Source organism: Crocodylus porosus, unplaced genomic scaffold (assembly GCF_001723895.1).
Source record: "Crocodylus porosus isolate Cpor-Errol unplaced genomic scaffold, CroPor_comp1, whole genome shotgun sequence".
Taxonomy (NCBI): domain Eukaryota; kingdom Metazoa; phylum Chordata; order Crocodylia; family Crocodylidae; genus Crocodylus; species Crocodylus porosus.
In genome coordinates, this window is record NW_017728914.1 from 9,156,627 (window position 1) to 9,175,095 (window position 18,469).

The following is an 18,469-nucleotide window of genomic DNA, read 5'->3' on the forward strand; positions in this document are numbered from 1 at the left end:
TTCTTTCCTAAACATTATGGGGGGTTTTTAAGGAGTTAATTTTGCAAAAAAAATTCCCAGCATGAGAAATTCTGGCAATGATTTTACCCTTCATGTGGAAAAGTTGATGCTAATATTAAAATATTGCATATAAATACTGGCACCCGCATTTTACAGAAATTATTGAAAAATAGAAGGAGGTACCAAAAACGGTATGGAAACAATTCAAGGGTCTTTCAGTGAATTTTAGAGTATTCGTTCTGCATCCAAAGTCTGAACTGTGACTTGATTATCAACGACAAATACTTTGATGAGGGGAAAAACAGAGGCTGCAAACAGGCACTCATTTCTACTGGTGGAAATTTCTCTTTCCTGGTCCCCAGGAGGAGTCAAGTGGTAGGAAAGTGTACAGGTGTTCATTTGCCCAGGAAAAACTCTGGGGGCAATCTATACCAGGTCGGAGATGGGTTATTTTTCTCCTGGAGTTGCCATTTTTTGTTTGGGGAAATCTGTACTTCTCCAGAAAGAGAAAAGTAACACCTGTACATACCCAGAGAGTAATCAACAGTTCTTTAACCTAGCAGAAAGAAGCAAACCAAAAGATAGTGATTGGGAATCTGAAGCATGAAAAATTCAAATTGGGAATTTTTTGTTTTAAGGAGTAGGGATGGTCAACCATTGCAAGAGGCTGCCATAGACTAGATGCACTTTACTCAAGCAAGTCATTGTACACAATACAGGGGTAATTTAAAAGCTTATAAAACACTACATGATCTAATGATCTATTCAGGTATTAGGATTTTGAATTTTAAACCTCCAGGGGTGTGGCTTTCCATCTATCCCTACTTTCCATACCAAAACATACCTTGCTGACAGTTTTTTTGGTCCTCTTGTACTAGATGCAGTTTTCAGCAGAAATGTTTTAATTTTCAGGTGTCACATTTTGGTTGGATGGCTGGAAGGAACTTTTATGTAAAGTGTGGGCACCTCAAAAATCTAATTTAGAAAAAAATACCTTGATTCGCTATTAAAAATAGGTTTTTTTATAGCATATTTTCAGCCAGACCTAACTCCAAAGGGCATTGCTCTGCCCTTTGCTCTTCAAAAGTGGAGTTACAAAGCAGCTCAAATTAAATTTAAAAGTCAGCCTTTTGTTTTGAAACAGGCTTGTTTTTTTTCAGAGAAGGTTTTCAGACCAGTTAAACAAACTTAACTGAGTTTAAAAGGTGTCCTTTTACTATTCCTTTACTCACACAATCAGTTTTGTATTTCAGGATAGTATCTGTGTATAGACGAAACAAGAGGCATGTGTGCATGACACTTTAAAGCAGGCTAAATGCTTTTGCACGCCTTGGCAACGTATTGTGCATTAATTCCAGCTGCTGTAGGAAAGTTGGCAGCATAATGAGCCTTAAATGACTTGGGGCATCCCAGGGACCACACTGCCCACTGGCAGCTCGCCCTCCCCCTCTCTGCTGGAAAGGTAGGTAAATCAGCAGGATGTGTGCACAGCACAGGAGTTTCATCAGCCTTAAATTGAAGTGGTGTTTTTTTAAAACCCACCGATTCAATTTAGGGCCCCTATTTCATCTATACACACCCCTAATTCACTTAAGTATAAAGTCAATCTCATCCCATATAAATCGTCAAATGTTCCTCAGAGCAGCATGCTATCAAACGCCCTGAACAATTTTACTCAAACTTCCTACCAGGACTTTAAAGCATGTTCAAGCACCAGCACTTTGAAGCCTGTGATGGCCACCTTCTTTGAATACACACACACTGTACCAGCTACATATCTTATAGAATATGACCCAGACACAGGAGATTACAGTTTAAATTATTAGCACAAAGATATACTACTTCTAAGCAGTACTTTAAAGCTATGCCTTTTATTGTAAAATAATTAGAAAACACTGTATTGATCCAAATACTTTGATAGAGAATGAAATTAATTAAATTCTCTCTCACATCCTGTCTTGTATCCTTGAAATAAAATACCAATTACAATGAGCGCTTGATACATATAAATAGGTCTATTTAACATGCATAGTGTAGAATGCAAAGTGGCATGAAATATTTTTCCTCCAATTTTCCATCCTATTTGAGTCATGGGGAAAAAAATCTACTTCTCACCACATAGAGTTGTTTCCAGATGCTACCCCATTCCCAGAGTGTAGTGGTAACTTCTTGCACCAATGGAATTTCAGCAGGTATTATATTCTCTTGATTTCTAAGGAAAGGGGAAATAGATTCAAATTAACTGAACCAACACATGAAAAAAATCAACCTAAGTACTTAACACACTAAACTTTAGTCTGTAGGCAGTCATGATCTGTACATTAAGAAAAGGAAATTAAAAAAAATACTAATATCTATGTTTCCCCCTCACTAGTTTGTATAATTAAGACCAACTAAGACTGCATAAAAGGAGTAAAAATACCTTAATTAGTTTGAGCAGGGTACATAAAAATTAAATTGTTTTCTAACTCCACAAGTGATTAAGAGCCCCCAAAAATATGAAGCCATTTTCCAAGTGGTTTTTAATTTAATTTTAAAAGTCACCAATTAAAATTAGGCAATAGCTTAAGAGAAAAACAAAAATGAAATACCTTTTCTTTTCTGCTGTAACTTCTTTGATGTGGATAAAGGATTTAGGAAATATTCCCTGTTGGAATCAAACACATTTTTGTTATTTTAAACCAGCTTTTCTTACATAAAACTTTAACAAAACTATCATGACTTGTTCTTTTAACCAGTGAAGAAACTAATCACACACCTGGTAGCAGCTTTGTCACCAATCTTTTCAATCATGTTGCACATCCCCCACAAGCACGCATGTCCAGTTTGTGGTGCTCCATATCTGTCTGTGTTGCCGCAAACCATACACACTGCACATGCAGGCACTCATCACATTGCTAACTTGCAGCATGAAAGGGGTTTTTTGCCACCAGGAAATCCCAGTATCAAAAAAAACCCACACCAAAAAAGTTGGGGGGCACACATGCCAGCATGGCTTCCATGTCTCAGCACAACCCTGATGAACAAGATTGATCTGACAAAATGATGATATTGGCTCCTCTCATGACATGCATGGTATGGATGTCTTTTAGATCACATGCTCTTACCATGATAGTCAACCAGGTGCCATTGTTTTGAGCACGGGTATTGCCATTTTGTTTTGTACCCGTTACATTGTCTGAAAATTGTGTTAATAATCACAAGGTTATGCTGTACACTTTTACTGAGTAAAAGGATGTTGGAATTAGAAGTTCCTTTCCTACTCCTTCCTTCCTAATGGTGCCCCTCGGAGGGGCTCCCTCCACACTTTAAAGACCTAGCCAACTCTCACAGTGAAGTCTCCAAGGAGGATAATCTTATCCTTTTTTGGGATAGTAGTCAGGATTTCATCAAGGTCAGCATAAAACTGTCCTTTCTGTTCTTCCTTGGCATTGAGTGTTGGAGTGTATGCACTGGTGATGGTAACAAAAGAATTGCTGGAGGCAGAGTCATGAGGTGCTCACTAATGCCAAAGAGGAATTCAATCATTCATCTGACAATCTGGCTCTTAATGGTAAAAACAATGCCATATATTTGCCTGTCATTTTTCAGGTTTCCCTTTCAGAAGAACATGTAGCCACCCTACAACTCCCTCAGTTACTTGGCCTTCATCCGCATCTCTGGCCTCACCGAGAACAGCAATATTTTTGTCATTTTGTGAGAGTTCTCAGGTGACAACAGCTGCCCTGGTTTCAGATCTGGCACTGTTCGGGTCATCTAGTGCAGTGTTTCTCAACCCACGGGGACATGCCCATGTGGCAAGAATATATGGAAGGGTCATGAACTTTAAACTTTAAAAATGGAACAACAAATTTTAAAAATGGTTTTTTCTTCTAAAGGAGAAAAATACAGGAAACTATAGCTTTTCCCTTGCAAGCTGGCAGAGTTCCAGCCTGCAAGGGGCTGCCTGGGGTCCACCATGCCTCATACCCCAACCCACTGCCCCACACACTGTGGGGCTCGGGCAGCAGGTCAGGAATGAGTGGCAATAAGTTGAGACTGGCCATTGATGTTTGCAAATGGGTCCTGGTACAAAAAAGGTTGAGAACCACTGATCTAGTACATTCCTCAATTTTATCAGAAAGTTATATTCTAAAATGTTGAGGTTCCAAATGTTACCCAAATGAGGTATCCAAATGTTATGGAATATTAAAATTAAGTCTGATCATGTTAGCACACTTAGGCAGACTCTGTAAGCATGGTGTATGAAAATAAACTTCTCCTCACATAGGAAACCTGTGACAGGTTCAGGACTAGAACCAAGTTTTCTTTAGTGCTCCATCCAGTGCTTAAAGCTATGGAAAAAAAATCCCTTTTACAAGCCTTTAGCTCAATTTCTGTCCTATGCAGCAAATGGGACCAGAAAACCTGCAGAACAAATATTCATAGTACCTATTGTATCTAATCAATTCTAAAATTAGTTTGAACTAATTATCATGGGGGAGGGGGGAATCGCCCCACCTTAGAATCAAGTACAAAGTGGGGGGGAGGGCAGGTAGCTGCTGTGTCTCAGGCTCGAGAACCTACCTAAGGGTTGGGGTTCTGGAGCCTGACTTGTAGTTCCAGAACCCCAGCCATAGTTGCTTCCTAGCTATCTCTGCACCCTGCCATCTCTCCCTTGCAGACTTTTCTCTCCATCTCCTCCTGCTCTGCCCAGCCTCTACATTTATACATTTACATGTATAAATGTTCCATGTATATAATCTAATTACAGGGGGGAGGGTGCTGTCTTAAATTCAGGGTCATCTTGGATTCAAGTAAATAGAGCAGTATGTGCTTTTGTGATTTAAAAATGACAGTGACTATGTATATGCACAACTGGAGATTGTTAGGCCACTTAATTATAGTAATTACCACTAGCTCTCCTTATGGTAATAAGAACATACTAATTGCCATATTGGTTCAGACCACTTGTCCATCTAAATTAATAATCTGTCTGAAAGCAGGGAGTAATAGATTTTTTTTTTTTTTAAGTGGGAAAGATAAGTTCAGGGTAACCTATCCCCTGCTTTATTCTCTGCTTTATCACTGGTTTAGGAATGTCAGAGGATACACCGCTGTTTATATAATCACTATCAATGGATCTTTCCTGCATGTGTTTCTCAACTATCCTTTTGAACCTGGTTACATCACCTGCCTCTATAACCTCTTGTGGTAATGAGATACACAAGTTAACCCTGAGCTGTGTAAAAAGTAGGACTTCTTGAGCATTTATACACATACTTTTTGGTCCTGTGACGTGCAGAAATCCAGTGCTTTGGAGAAGACTTGATTAATCAAGTCTGCTCTGCACATGAGCCAACACACACTGTGAACATTGCAGGCAATTGTATTAGTGATGAAATCCATGTCAGCACGCAGAAAATGGTGACAGTACATTTTTTAATTAAAGCACCTTCTATGTTTTTTAGTTCAAAAGCAGACCACCACTGTTTTCTCAGCACTGGTGTGTATTTTGTCCCTTATACAACTGCAAATGTTGCAGTGCCAGGCACTTTTTGAAGCGTGCGGGACTGTGGCGCCTACATATCTAAGAATGCCCCTGGTTTTTGTTTGTTACTTTTTGTAGGTACCATAACTGATACAACATTATCTCTTTCTTTATGAGATTTATATACCAACTCATAGTTTGTATATTAGATATAGTTATTTTATATGCATTTTGTAATGAATGCAAGATTTGGCACCATATTTTTTTTCTGGTATGATAATAAGGATATAAATAGAAGAAAGTGAGATAAAACAAGACTTCTAATTTTCTTTTAGTAGAATCCCATTAGGAACTATTATTATGGATGCAATACAAAGTATCTTGGGTTAATAGTTTAAATACATCTGCATGCAAAAATTTTAGACAAAAAGCTAGATTACACAATTAACTAATCCTGTTTTGTTTTTCTAAAGGAAAAAAGATTTTTCATATTTGGTTTAAATGGCTAAATCCTCATCAGAAGATAGACCCAACAGCAGGACAGCACCCACGGCTTCAGGAGAAAAAGAGTGACTGGACTTCCACCTCACTCGATTAAACATTTTATGGATGACAAGTGGTGACAAGTACTACCATCTGCTCTCATATGTCACTTGTACAGAGAAGCTTCTACTTAACCTGAAAACAAGCCAGTAATGGGAACAGGCCAGTCAGCCATGACTCTCACCATCTGTTATGAATATTATCAATATTAGAGAGCTCAGACAATAAAAAAAAAAATCAAGAGTCTTGGATAAATAAATTATATATATTTTAGGAAGATAAGGTATTTACTTACACCAACCTTCCCTTACTCTAAAAACAACTTCCCTGAGCAATTTAATGAAACAATAAATAAAAACACAGAATTACAAAGAAGTAAATAAAATATGAAGATGTTATTTACTTATAGCAGTCTTCATTTGCTTAAAAAGTTTTCCCAGAGCAACTGAGTAAAGAAATCAAATATGTAAGACACCAATATATTAATTAAAGATTTTTAACTTGGATATTACCTGCCATTCAAGGAGTAACTAGACATTAAATTTCCTTAGTCAAAGTTTTTTTAAATTAATCATTTAATTTAAATTCTGCCCTTCCCAACAAAGGCTCATAGTTAAGGTTTGTACGATGTAAATAAATGTATGCCTAATGTGTTTAAGCTAGCCCTAGGAATACTTGGATGAAATGGTAAAGCACATATTTGCCATAAATCAAATTTACCCAAGTATTTCAAGTCACATCTTCATCAGTCCTTTAACCTACAAACAAAGTAATATTTTTAAAAAGGTTAATGGCTTTAGATAATACTGTTTCAGGTCAAACCTTAGTCACCTTAGTTAGCTCCACTGAAACAAATGGGATGAGTTGTTAAGTGATCAGCATTTGACCCTTTCATATTCTACTCTGAAGAAGATATTTGAAATTGGAAAATGTAGTTAGCACTGAAAAGGATCAAAAGTATGACCTTACCTCTGAGCTTTTATGCCTCACTAGATACCCCTTGTACCAATCTAAAATTAAAACACAAAACAGTAAAACAAAACAAAACAAACACTGGCCTTAGTCACACAAAGTCCTCTATTTAGACATTCTGATTACATGCAATACGAATACGAATATTGGAAAGTACCACATAGGATGTCAAAAAATTAAATACAGCAATGGGAAAATATATAGATTTGCCTGGCAAAAGACCCCTGTAAAAGAACCTCCACTGGTATGAATCTAGGCCACTATCTACAAGTCTTAACAGAAGAACTGCATGCTAAATCATTAAATTTAAGTATAAATGGGGACAGATTATCTGTTTATGTAGAAATTGAAACATTAAAAACGTTTAGACACTGATCTCTGTACCTGAAAGTCTCAATCCCAGAAGTACAGGAATAGTATCATAGTTTTATTAATTATATATAAAGCTGTGACCACTTGACCAAAAGATTTCACTCCAAAAACAAAACACTACTGTGAGTTTTAACTTGACTGACAATAAAAGCTGCTCCTCTTCTCTTGGGAGTCGCCTTTCTTGTAGTCATGTAATAGAAAACCACAGTTCTTACACTCAACAAAAATTGCTAAATGTGTCAAATGAAAGATGATAAAATTAAAAGCTGTTTAGCTAATAGTTCACTTGGCCTTTTCACATGTTAAAGATGAAAGGCAAACAGGAAGAAAATCCAAAGGAAGGTAAAACAGCAAGCAGAGCCTATACACTAACCTATCAAGAAAAAAAGGTGTTTTTTTTTAAACAGTTAATAATCAATAGAAGCCAATAGGTATTTAAAATGCATAAAAGCAATAAATATGTAGTAATGCATAAATGGGAGAGCTTTGTAACAGAATATCTTACCATTTATGAGATGACCAGGGATCCTTGTTTTCTCTGATTTAAAACAATCCCCAATTTTTGGTTTAGAAAAAGTAACCCCAAATCCACATTTTTCCATGATTAAAATGAAACACCACTAATATATACATATTTATATAGCAGTTTATATAAATATAGATTTTTTTTTAATCAGAGAAAACCAGGATCCCTGGAGATGACACCAGAATTTCATATCAGATTTTTACCAAGATTCATATACAAAGAGGAATTTGATAACTTTAGGCCTGACCAGATAACCTCAGTTTGGTAGGCAACTATAGAAATCTCAGAGGCTTTGATAATTCTATAGAGTATAACTCAAGAAGGTTGCATATGTATAGATCAAAAACTTTTCATCAGCTCCAGCACAGCTTAAAGAGGGATTTTGAATAGCTTAGCACAAGCAATAAATTCAGCTTTGTATGGTTGCGCTAAATTCTATTTTTATGTTCTTCCTTGGCCTCTTCCCATCTTATATAGTTGTAACTACCAACTTGGACAGGCAGTCTACTCATAATACATTTGTCTGTTTGAAGCAGCATATTTGGTGTTAATGAAGTGTGACTGCTTTTAATTTGGGCCATCAATGATAGCGTATGATCATAGACATTATTTGGCATGGTTAAGTGGGTTGAGGCACATTGATTTCTAGAGTGCTTCCTCCAAGACAGCTTGTTCCGTCTTTCTGAAACATTGATTTGACAAATATTGTGTATGATGCAGTTCCATGCAGCAAGTGATTTCTCTAGCATATTCAGGGCATGTCTACACAAGACACTTACTGTGCATTAGCCTAATACCACTGCACAGTAGCATGGCAGTTAAAAACCATGCTAATAGCCTACTGTACAATGTTACTAGACTAATGCATGGTAAGCTTCACAAAAAACCATGTGCTGGTTCTACTGTGCAGTAATTTTAGTTACTGTGCATTTAGTTAATACATTATTTAGAAAGTACTAAACTAAATGTGCAGTATCTAAGGTGCAATAATGCATGTATAGACACACCCACTGTGACTTAATTACTGCTTATATATATAATCTAGAAGTGTACTTCTAAGAAGTTAGAAATAGGTCAGTAGTCAGTCTCCAAGAGAATTTTTCTTCCAGGTCATCATAGGATGCCTGCATGGGACCAGCTACCTCGATTATTTCTGCCTTGAGTGAGTGCTTTCCAAGAAAATGACATGCCCTTAAACACCTCTGATAAAGTCTCTACAAGAATGACTATGTTATAAACCAAAACAAACAAATTTAAATTAACTTTGTGTACAGTGGTGTTTAACTGCGTTTTGGCCTTTTGATGCTACATCAACAAAATGAACATGTTATTGGTTTTAAAAGATCTAGAAATATAGGGACAGCACTTGTATCTTGCTGACTTTCAGGACACTTAGAGTTTGATAAACAGCAGTATAAAGGGAAAAGAAGTTAAACAATCCTTCTCTCTGGGCCTGGTTAAACTGGTAAGTTTGCAAAATGAAACTTCTGAGGAGTGAATCAATTTTCTCACCCTCTTTCTCTCTCCCTCACCTTATGCATGAGCTATAAATATAGATATGCAGATATCACATGTGTATACAGAGAGAGAGCGAGAGAGAGTGAGAGAGAGAGAGGTGATTTAGCCTCAGCTACCTGGTAGGTTTTAGGTAGCATTTGTTTATTCACTCTGCAACTCATGTAATGAAGACAAATGTCCAATGAGCACTCTTTATGTTTGTTCCATATCTAATGGTCACTGTCTGAGGGTCAAATAGAAAACAGCTTACTTAAAATGGAGATTTAAGTCATTAATTTAATGAAATATTTTTAAAGTAATAAAGTTACTTATAAAAATAAACAGGCGCTTATTTTTTTTATGTAACACAGGCAGAAAGTAAAAAATTCATGATGCTAATAATGATACAAATGTCAAGTATTTATGCAAGTTATTAAGCAAGTACTTACCATCACAGGACTCCAATATATGGACTACATCACCAATCTGGAGGGTTAACTGTGGTACTCCAGTACCTTTAAAATTGTATATGGCTGTAAAGGACAAGCAGGTAAACAATTCAGGTAGAGTCAATCTTTCAACATGGAAAAATTATCTGTATTTGTTAAGGCTTTCAAACCAGATGAAAAGACTGACAAAGGAAGAAGAAAAATTATAAGCAGTATGATGGAATCATGACTCAATGAAAGGATTTTTTCATGTTAGCTAAATCTGAATCCAGTCTCAAACAAAAAACAAAAGGTAACAGTAAAAAACCTTCATTCTATACATTGTCAAAAAATATCTGAATTAACTAGAATTGAATTTCAAAGAAATAGTATTTGGGTTGTGATGAGCCCAATTCAGGCAGACATTTAAGCACTTGATTAATTTCTATCTTTCTGTGCTAGTATTTTTTTTTTTTGCCACCCATAAATATACCTATAAATACACAGGCAAACAAGGTTCTTTGGGTAAATGTTATATCTTTTGTTAGACCAAGTAAATAGTTGGAAAAATTGCTGTTTGCAAGCTTTCAAACACAAACACCCTTCTTCAGGCATAGGGAGAGCTTGCTGGTTCTCCTGGATGGAATAGAAGCCAATATACAAATGCAGGTCTGTGAAAATGCAAATGCAAATGAGGATCAGAGGCAATGGGAGACAATAGGTGCAAGACCGGTAGGTGGAGTGGGGTAAAGAAGGGAATATTGATCTGGTGATAGAATGTGGTTGGTAAAATGTACAGAGGTTACCTGTGTTTATCAACTGGTGGGTAGGTTATAAGGTGCCATAAATCCAATATCTATATTTAGTCCATGATTTTTTGTATCCAGTAGATTTATGAAGTGAACTTTGTAGACTCATCTACAAGAGGTGTTTTGTAAATTCCCTTTGAGGATTAGAATTGAGAGTTTGGACAGAGAGTGGATGTCTTGTGAAAAATGTGCACCCACAGGTAATCAGGTATTTTTTGTCTTTGATAGATTTTCAGGGTGTGTTCATTCAGGTATGCAGCTGTTGTCTGGTTTCTCCTACATATTTTCCATCAGGGCATTTAGTGCACTGGATGAGATGTTACTAAATTTCTGGAGGTGTGGGTGTAAGAGCCACAGATGGTGATGGTTCTATTGTGGGGTGTAGTTATTGTGCGAGTGGCTGAGAAATGTAATACATCTCATCCAGTGCTCTGATAGAAAATACATAAGGGAAACCACAGGGATCAAAGCATTTAGCCTGAGTTTACTAATTCTGCCAACTTCATTTTTTTTTCTTAGGTAAGAAGTGCGATCTTAAAGCAAGAAGATGTTTAATACAGGATGCGGAACATCTGAATGTTGCTGTTTTAGGTTGTGGAATATGTTAGCACACAATACATGATTCTAAGAATCATCTAACTAGAAGCAACTCATCTAAACAAGGTTCAAAACCAGAGAAAACAAGCTAAGAGGCAGAACATTATTCAAGAAAGTTACAGAACTCTGCTTAAACCACTTGTTCATAGTATTTAAGGGCTGTGGCAGGCAGGATGTGGGCAGGATAAGCATTTTGTTTTGATATACACTAATCTTGGGGATGAAAATCATGTGCTAAATACTTTGTAAGCAAGTAGTTAAGTAACTAAGCCAAACTGTGATATGTTCAATAGCTGTAATGTGAAAATTATATCAACATAAATTCTACAGTAAGTGTTTATTCTATAATTTCTCATCTGCAATTAAGATATACATACACTACTCAACAGATGCTTTTTTGTTCCGTTCTCTTCTTCTCCTACCAATAAAACATGAACTCCAGACATTTACTATGGGGTAACAATGGCCCAGAACGTACTTCCTCTTCAGCATACTTAGCTGCCTTTCCCTCCCATTTTTATCCTGTTTGAATCCATAGCAGAAAGGAATTGCATGCTTCTGTCCGGTTAACACATAACATTTATGTTGCCACTGGAAAGTATATTCTTTAATAAAAGATGGATTTTTAAAAATAAATTTGATTCTTTTCATTTTTCTGTTGAATGCATTTTCCTTTTTATTTTATAGTTTATTTAAATTTTAAATTATAACCCACAATACTGCCACTTAACTTTAGTTTAATCTGTTAATATCATTTACCTTTTAAAAAACAGTAATCAATTAGTATGTTTATTGACAATGTTTTAAGAACTTAAGTGGGTCACAGCTACGGTCCATCTAGCCCATTACTGGGCTATGCTGGAGACACAGGGTTGCAGGTTTCTGCGACTACAGCTCACATGAAGCCCACATGAAGCAGACAGTGTGCAAGTCACCACATGGCAAAGCGCCCTGCAAGCAGCTGGACACCATGGCAGCCCACAACAGTGCACCTACCACGAGTGATATAAATAAGTTGCACAACTTTCAGCCTGGTACCATGGTACAAGATCTGGTGCTCCCATAAGTTGACAGAGCTGCTGATCTGCAAGCTGTTCTTCTAGCACCTGGTGTGCAAGATCGTACTTCAAAATGGACCTGTACTTTCAAAGCTCAGCCATCATGGCACTGCAGGAGGCCAGTGGAGCTTACTTTGTGGGGCTCTTCAAGGACACCAACCTGTGTCCCATCTATACCGGGTGAAACCATTATGCCCAAGGGCATCCAGCTGGCCTGCCACAGCCTGGGGAACTGCAGTATCTCCCATCTTGAGCACTAGGAAAGAACTAATTGAGCTGTTTCCAACAATGGCAAAGTGGAAGTAGGGACAGAGCTGAACCAGGTATCTCAAGAGTAATCTATCCCCTATTCAATGTCCTCCCTGGCATCCACCATTTAGTTTAGAGATGACAGTGGAAACATCTCCAACTATCCTGTTCAATAGCCTCTAATAGATGCATCTTCCAGGATTTTATTCAGGCCCTTTTTTAACCTAGGTATGCTACGCAATGAACTCCACAAGTTAACTATGCATTGCATTAAAAAAGTACTTTCCCTTGTTAATTTTGAAACCTATCACCTACTAATTTCAACTCACTTATTACAAATGTTTCTTTTGTTTAAATAAATGAGACATTTCCTTTGTTTAATGAGGTCAATGAAAACATTTCCCACCAGATATCTGATAGGTCAAAAATATTTAAAGGAATTCTAGTTTTGTGCATTGCAATCAGGTCCAAATGCATCTTGACACAATTGTTAGTAAGAAATAATCCAGTAAATAAAAAGTATCATTAATTTCATAAAGTAATACAATTTAAAAATTAAAAATAGTTTAAACAAACATATGGATACAGTATATATCTCCAGTTAACAAAAGCTAATAAATGTAAATATATTTAGTTGTAAATCAACACTTTCTAATATCAGCATTTCTTTTAGAAGAAAACTAAACAGTATAAATGCAAATGAGATGTAAATTAAACTGCTGACTTAAAAATAATTTGGATTTAAATCAGCCTATGCTTTTTCTTGCAATTGTGTATGTAGAAACCCAGGCTTAGGTATCCAATACTTATTCTATGCTATAATCCATTTGATGTCCTCATTTATCACTTCAACCATGTCCCTCCCTGAAAACTTCTCATTTGTTTCCACATAGTTCTTAGCTTCCAAGATCTGTTAGTTGCAGACATTTCCAAATCTGTAGAAAATGACTATATCTGTCCAGGCTACTCAACATGAAACTGAAGTTTCTTCCCCAGGTAGCTCAAAAAGTTACTAATTGGTCCTAGAATGATGCACAATGTGTAACAAAAATATTAAGTGAAAAATATTTCTGTTTTATTTTTAATTGCTTTCTTCTTCTTCTTTTTGTTCTTCTTTTTAACATTGCAGCCCTGAGGATCATCTTACATTTTGGGGGAGGATTAGTAAAACATCTTCTACCTGTGACACTGTCAATGCAGGGAAGTATATTGTACAATGAAGTTTCCCAAGGGTAACACAAACATTTCAACAGATACAAGACTTCTAGATGGCATAGGTGCTGAGTATGTGGGGGCCTGAGGGCCCTGGCCCCCCTCAGAAAAAGTGCTGTCAGCTCAAAGATGTAAAATTTCCCATTTGCCCATCATCTTAAGCTCCCCTCTCCGCTAACCCTGGCAAAAATAACAATTGGCATCTATGCATAGGTGCCCAGTCTGTCAAAATGTACCCACACTAAGCCTTATGACAAGTTCACTTGTATGAAAATATACAACCTATTTCTCAAACTTCTTCTGGAGCTGAACAGTTATGCCAACAAAGTTACTTGGTCTTTCATTGATACTGCCATTGCCATACAAATATATTGTCTTTGTAACTCATGAAGCCTAAACAAAACATCAATGTTTATGCATACCATATGAACCTGAGGTTTAACTTTTTACTATATTTCTCCTTAGATGAAAAAGCAATTCACTACACCAGTTTTGCTTCTCACCTGACTGTTCTTCCCAACATTGAGAAAGAGACAGAGAGAGAGTAAGTACACATGCTGACAAACATTAAGAATTACCATTTGAGAATAAATAAAAAAAGGAGAAAATATCAGATATACAAAGTATTACAAGGAAAGTAACAATTAATTAATGAATATTTATAAAGGAGCAATTAAAATTGTAACACTATAAGCACACATGTTTATAAACTATAGATTTATACATAGCTGCTGCTAATGGTAATTCATGGGTCTTATTATAGCCATCTGTTCAAACCAGAATATAAATGGCTAGTCTTCATGCAACGTGTACATGAAGTCCTACTCTCCCTCCCTGCCCCTCCATCCTACTAAATGGGTTTGTACTGATCAGAGAATTTTGGCATCCTCATAACTCACTTGCTATCTTTGATTAGCATCTCCTGGACAAAAGGAAAGCAGTGGATATCACGTTTCTGGACTTTAAAAAAGCCTTTGACCTTGTGTCCCATGATGTCCTCATGGTAAAATTGGAAAACGGAAGCCTTGAATAACCTACAGTCCAATGGCTGGGGAACTGGCTCCAAAGTCAGACGCAAAGAGCGGTAGTTGATGGAACCAAATCACTACTGGTAGTGACTAGTGCCCCCTTCTCGGGCCTGTATGTCTTTAAAATGTCTGGCGTCAGAAGTGAACTGGCTAACTGGGGTAGCAGTGGACATAGTCTTTCTGGACTTTCGGAAGGCCTTCGACACTGTCTCTCACCCTGTTCTCATTAAAAAAACTGAGGGACTGTGGTGTCGACACCTACACAGTCAAATGGGTTGCCAACTGGCTGGAGGGCCACACCCAGAGAGTGGTGATGGATGGGTCATTTTCCACCTGGAGGGATGTGGGCAGGGGGGTTCTGCAAGGCTCGGTCCTCGGGCCCGGACTGTTCAACATCTTCATCAGTGATTTGCGTGAGGGGGTAAAAAGCACCCTGTTCAAATTTGCTGATGACACTAAGATATGGGGGGGTGAGGGCATGCTGGAAGGAAGGAAAAGGCGACAAGCAGACTTAGACAGGTTACAGGGGTGGGCGGATGAGAATAGGATGGGATTCAACACTGACAAGTGCAAGGTGCTGCACCTGGGGAGGAAGAACCAGCAGCATACCTACAGGCTGGGGAACTCCCTTCTCATCAGTGCAGAGGCAGAAAAGGATCTTGGAGTCATCATTGATGCCAAGATGAACATGGGCCGGCAGTGTGGGGAGGCAGTCAGGAAGGCCAACTGCACCTTGTCATGCATCCACAGATGCATCTCAAGCAGATCCTCCCCCTCTATGCGGCACTGGTCAGGCTGCAGCTGGAGTACTGCATCCAGTTCTGGGTGCTGCACTTCAAGAGGGATGTGGACAACATGGAGAGGGTCCAGAGGAGGGCCCTCGCATGATCAGGGGGCAGCAGGGCAGGCCCTACAAGGAGAGGCTACAGGACCTGAACCTGTTCAGCGTACAAGAGAAGACTGAGGGGGGATCTAGTGGCCTGTTACAAACTAGTCAGAGGGGACCAGCAGGCACTGGGGGAGTCCCTGTTCCCCCGAGCACTACCAGGAGTGACTAGGAATAACTGTCACAAGCTGGCAGAGGGTAAATTCAGATTAGGCATTAGAAGTCACTACTTCACGGTCAGGGCGGCTAGGATCTGGAATCAACTTCCAAGAGAAGTAGTGCTGGCTCCTACCCTGGGGGTCTTTAAGACAAGGCTAGCCAATCACCTTGCTGGGGTCGTTTGACCCCAGTACTCTTTCCTGCCATGGCAGGAGGTTGGACTTGATGATCTGCTCAGGTCCCTTCTGACCCTACTAACTATGAAACTATGACACCAAACTATGGGGAAGAGTGTCCGTGCTTGAGGATAGGCTGGTGATCGAGGCCAATCTAGATAGGCTCACAAAGTGGGTGGATGAAAACCTGAATGGCATTCAACACAGAAAAATGCAAGGTGCTCCACCTTGGGGAACAAACCCACATCAATCTTATAGGATTGGCAGTGATACACTTGCTAGCACCATGACCAAAAGAGACTTGGGGGTCATGATTGACCACAAGATGAACATGAGCCACCAATGTGATACCGCAGCTGGCAAAGCAGACAAAACTCTGGCTTGCAACTACTGATGTATCTCAAGCAAGACCCAGGAAGTCTTCTTCCCACTGTACTCTGCCTTGGTGAGGTCGCAGCTGGAGTACTGTGTCCAATTCCAGGCTTCACAATTCAGAAAGGATGTGGAGAAGCTTGAGAGAGAGTCCAGATGAGAGCCATGCACATGATCAGAGGGCAAGATAGCTGGCCTTATGAAGAGAGGCTGAGAGCCATGGGACTCTTCAGCCTGGAGAAGCATAGGCTCGGGGTGATTTGATGGCTGCCTGTAAGTACATAAGGGGTGTACATCAGGATCTGGGGGAATGTCTGTTCACCAGGGCACCCCAAGGGTAGAAAAGGTCCAACAGTCACAAACTCCTAGAAGACTGTTTTAGGCTGGACATAAGGCAAAACTTCTTGACCGTCCATGTCCAACCACCCTTCAGAGGTGGTGCAAGCACCTACTCTGGAAGCTTCCAAGAAACATTTGGATGTCTATCTTGCTGGGATCCTTTGACCCTAGCTGACTTCTTGCCCCTAGGGCAAGGGCTAGACTGATGATCTTCTGAGGTCCCTTCTAGCCCTAATGTCTATGAAATCTATTATTATAATCTCACCTATATTTTCTGTGTCCTATAAATATGAAGAGAGAATCATGTTTTTAAAAAGATACCTCAGAACTTAAACCATTTCAATACTCCAAATAAAATGAAATTTCACTCCTACAGTTTTTTTTAGTGTTGGAAGTTTAATTGCTCCTTTCTAAATATTCATTCATTCTTACTTTCCTTATAAATAACGTATATCTCTGCTTCTGATGTTTTCTCCTTTTTCATTTGTTCTCAAATGGTAATTTTTACTGTTTGTCAGCATTCCATTCCATTTATCATATAGCAGCTCTGTTATATACTAGTTCCAAAATCTATTGTATTTTGCTTTCTGCATGCTCTCCAGAAAGTATATTATGCTGATCTTGATAAAAAAAAAACCCAGCAAGGTTATGGTATGCATTGTTCCTGTATCATATCCAAAGTGCTGTGAACCAGAAGATACCAATGCTTGTTTCTGGTCACGTCACTACTTTAAAAAATTGGGAGGAGAGAAAAGGTATGGTAAAGTAAAAGGAGGCAAGGGGAGAGGGAGGGAGATTCCGAAGAAGAATCAATAGAAGACAGGAAGCAGAGTTAAGGTACAGCTTACAGTGTTATAAACAAAGCTTAAAACTAGACTTGCTAAATACTTCCAAAGGGGAGGACTCAGTATCTTGTATGCCATTACCTGATGTAAAGTGTAAAATAATCTGCATTCATATTCTTTGACATGGATCTTGGCAATTTTAGATGAATATACTGCTCATGTATTTTTTTTCTTTTGTCAAAACTATTCATTAAAGTTAATGTTACTGAACAGTTTCAGTGAAAAATATGCTAAATTCACAAAGCAGAAGGAGAGAATACAGTAGTTCACCCATTGTACCCATTAGTCTGGGCAGTCATCTAAGATAGGGGGGTCCAGGTTCAATTCTATCTTCTTTCTGAGGATATTCAAAGGCTACTATCTTCTGTAAGACTTTCCTCACTCTCATGTTGTAAGGTATTCTGGAGAGAGTATTCTTAAATGTCTCTTACTGGCCCATTCCTCTTTACGTGTAGTAATCAACTATTCATTGTGGGGAGGGGGAAGGGTGGAATCTACAGCCTAGCAGTTAGGACATTGACCTTACAGGTAGGAAATCTGCTTTCCAGTTCCTGCTCTGATGAATTTTTAGGTAATCCTTGACAAATGGATTTGCCAACACAAGTGATTATGAGCATCCTGCCACAGAATAACCTATAGGGTAATGTCTTTTATATTCTCCTAGAAGGTGACAGCTGCAGGCTCAAATCCTCTCATGCAAGGAGGGACTTTAACGTCGTTTTCCTATTTCCAGATGAGTACCTTCCTTAGTGGGCTATTGGGTAGAAAGTGTACGCAGATATAATCAGCTTCTCTTTTGTATTCTGAATGGCTTATATAGCTGTCCCTTTTGTGGTTAAAACTGCTGCAATTGTAATTGAACAAATGCTTGCCAGTCAAACCAGAAATTTTGCTTGAAACCAATTAAAAATCAGAAGTGCGTATGTGCACC

At 38.4% G+C, this 18,469-nt stretch overlaps 1 protein-coding gene across 1 annotated transcript in view; it reads right to left on the reverse strand.

The window, feature by feature from the left end:
* DOCK2 (dedicator of cytokinesis 2) overlaps positions 1-18,469 on the reverse strand; it is a 519,632-nt gene that overhangs the window by 489,621 nt on the left and 11,542 nt on the right. The window contains exons 2-5 of the mRNA XM_019534715.1: positions 9,830-9,913; positions 6,983-7,023; positions 2,592-2,647; positions 2,116-2,212 (exon numbers count right to left, since the gene is read on the reverse strand). Of these exons, the coding sequence (XP_019390260.1) occupies positions 2,116-2,212; positions 2,592-2,647; positions 6,983-7,023; positions 9,830-9,913 (278 nt within the window). The remainder of the gene's footprint in view (positions 1-2,115; positions 2,213-2,591; positions 2,648-6,982; positions 7,024-9,829; positions 9,914-18,469) is intronic.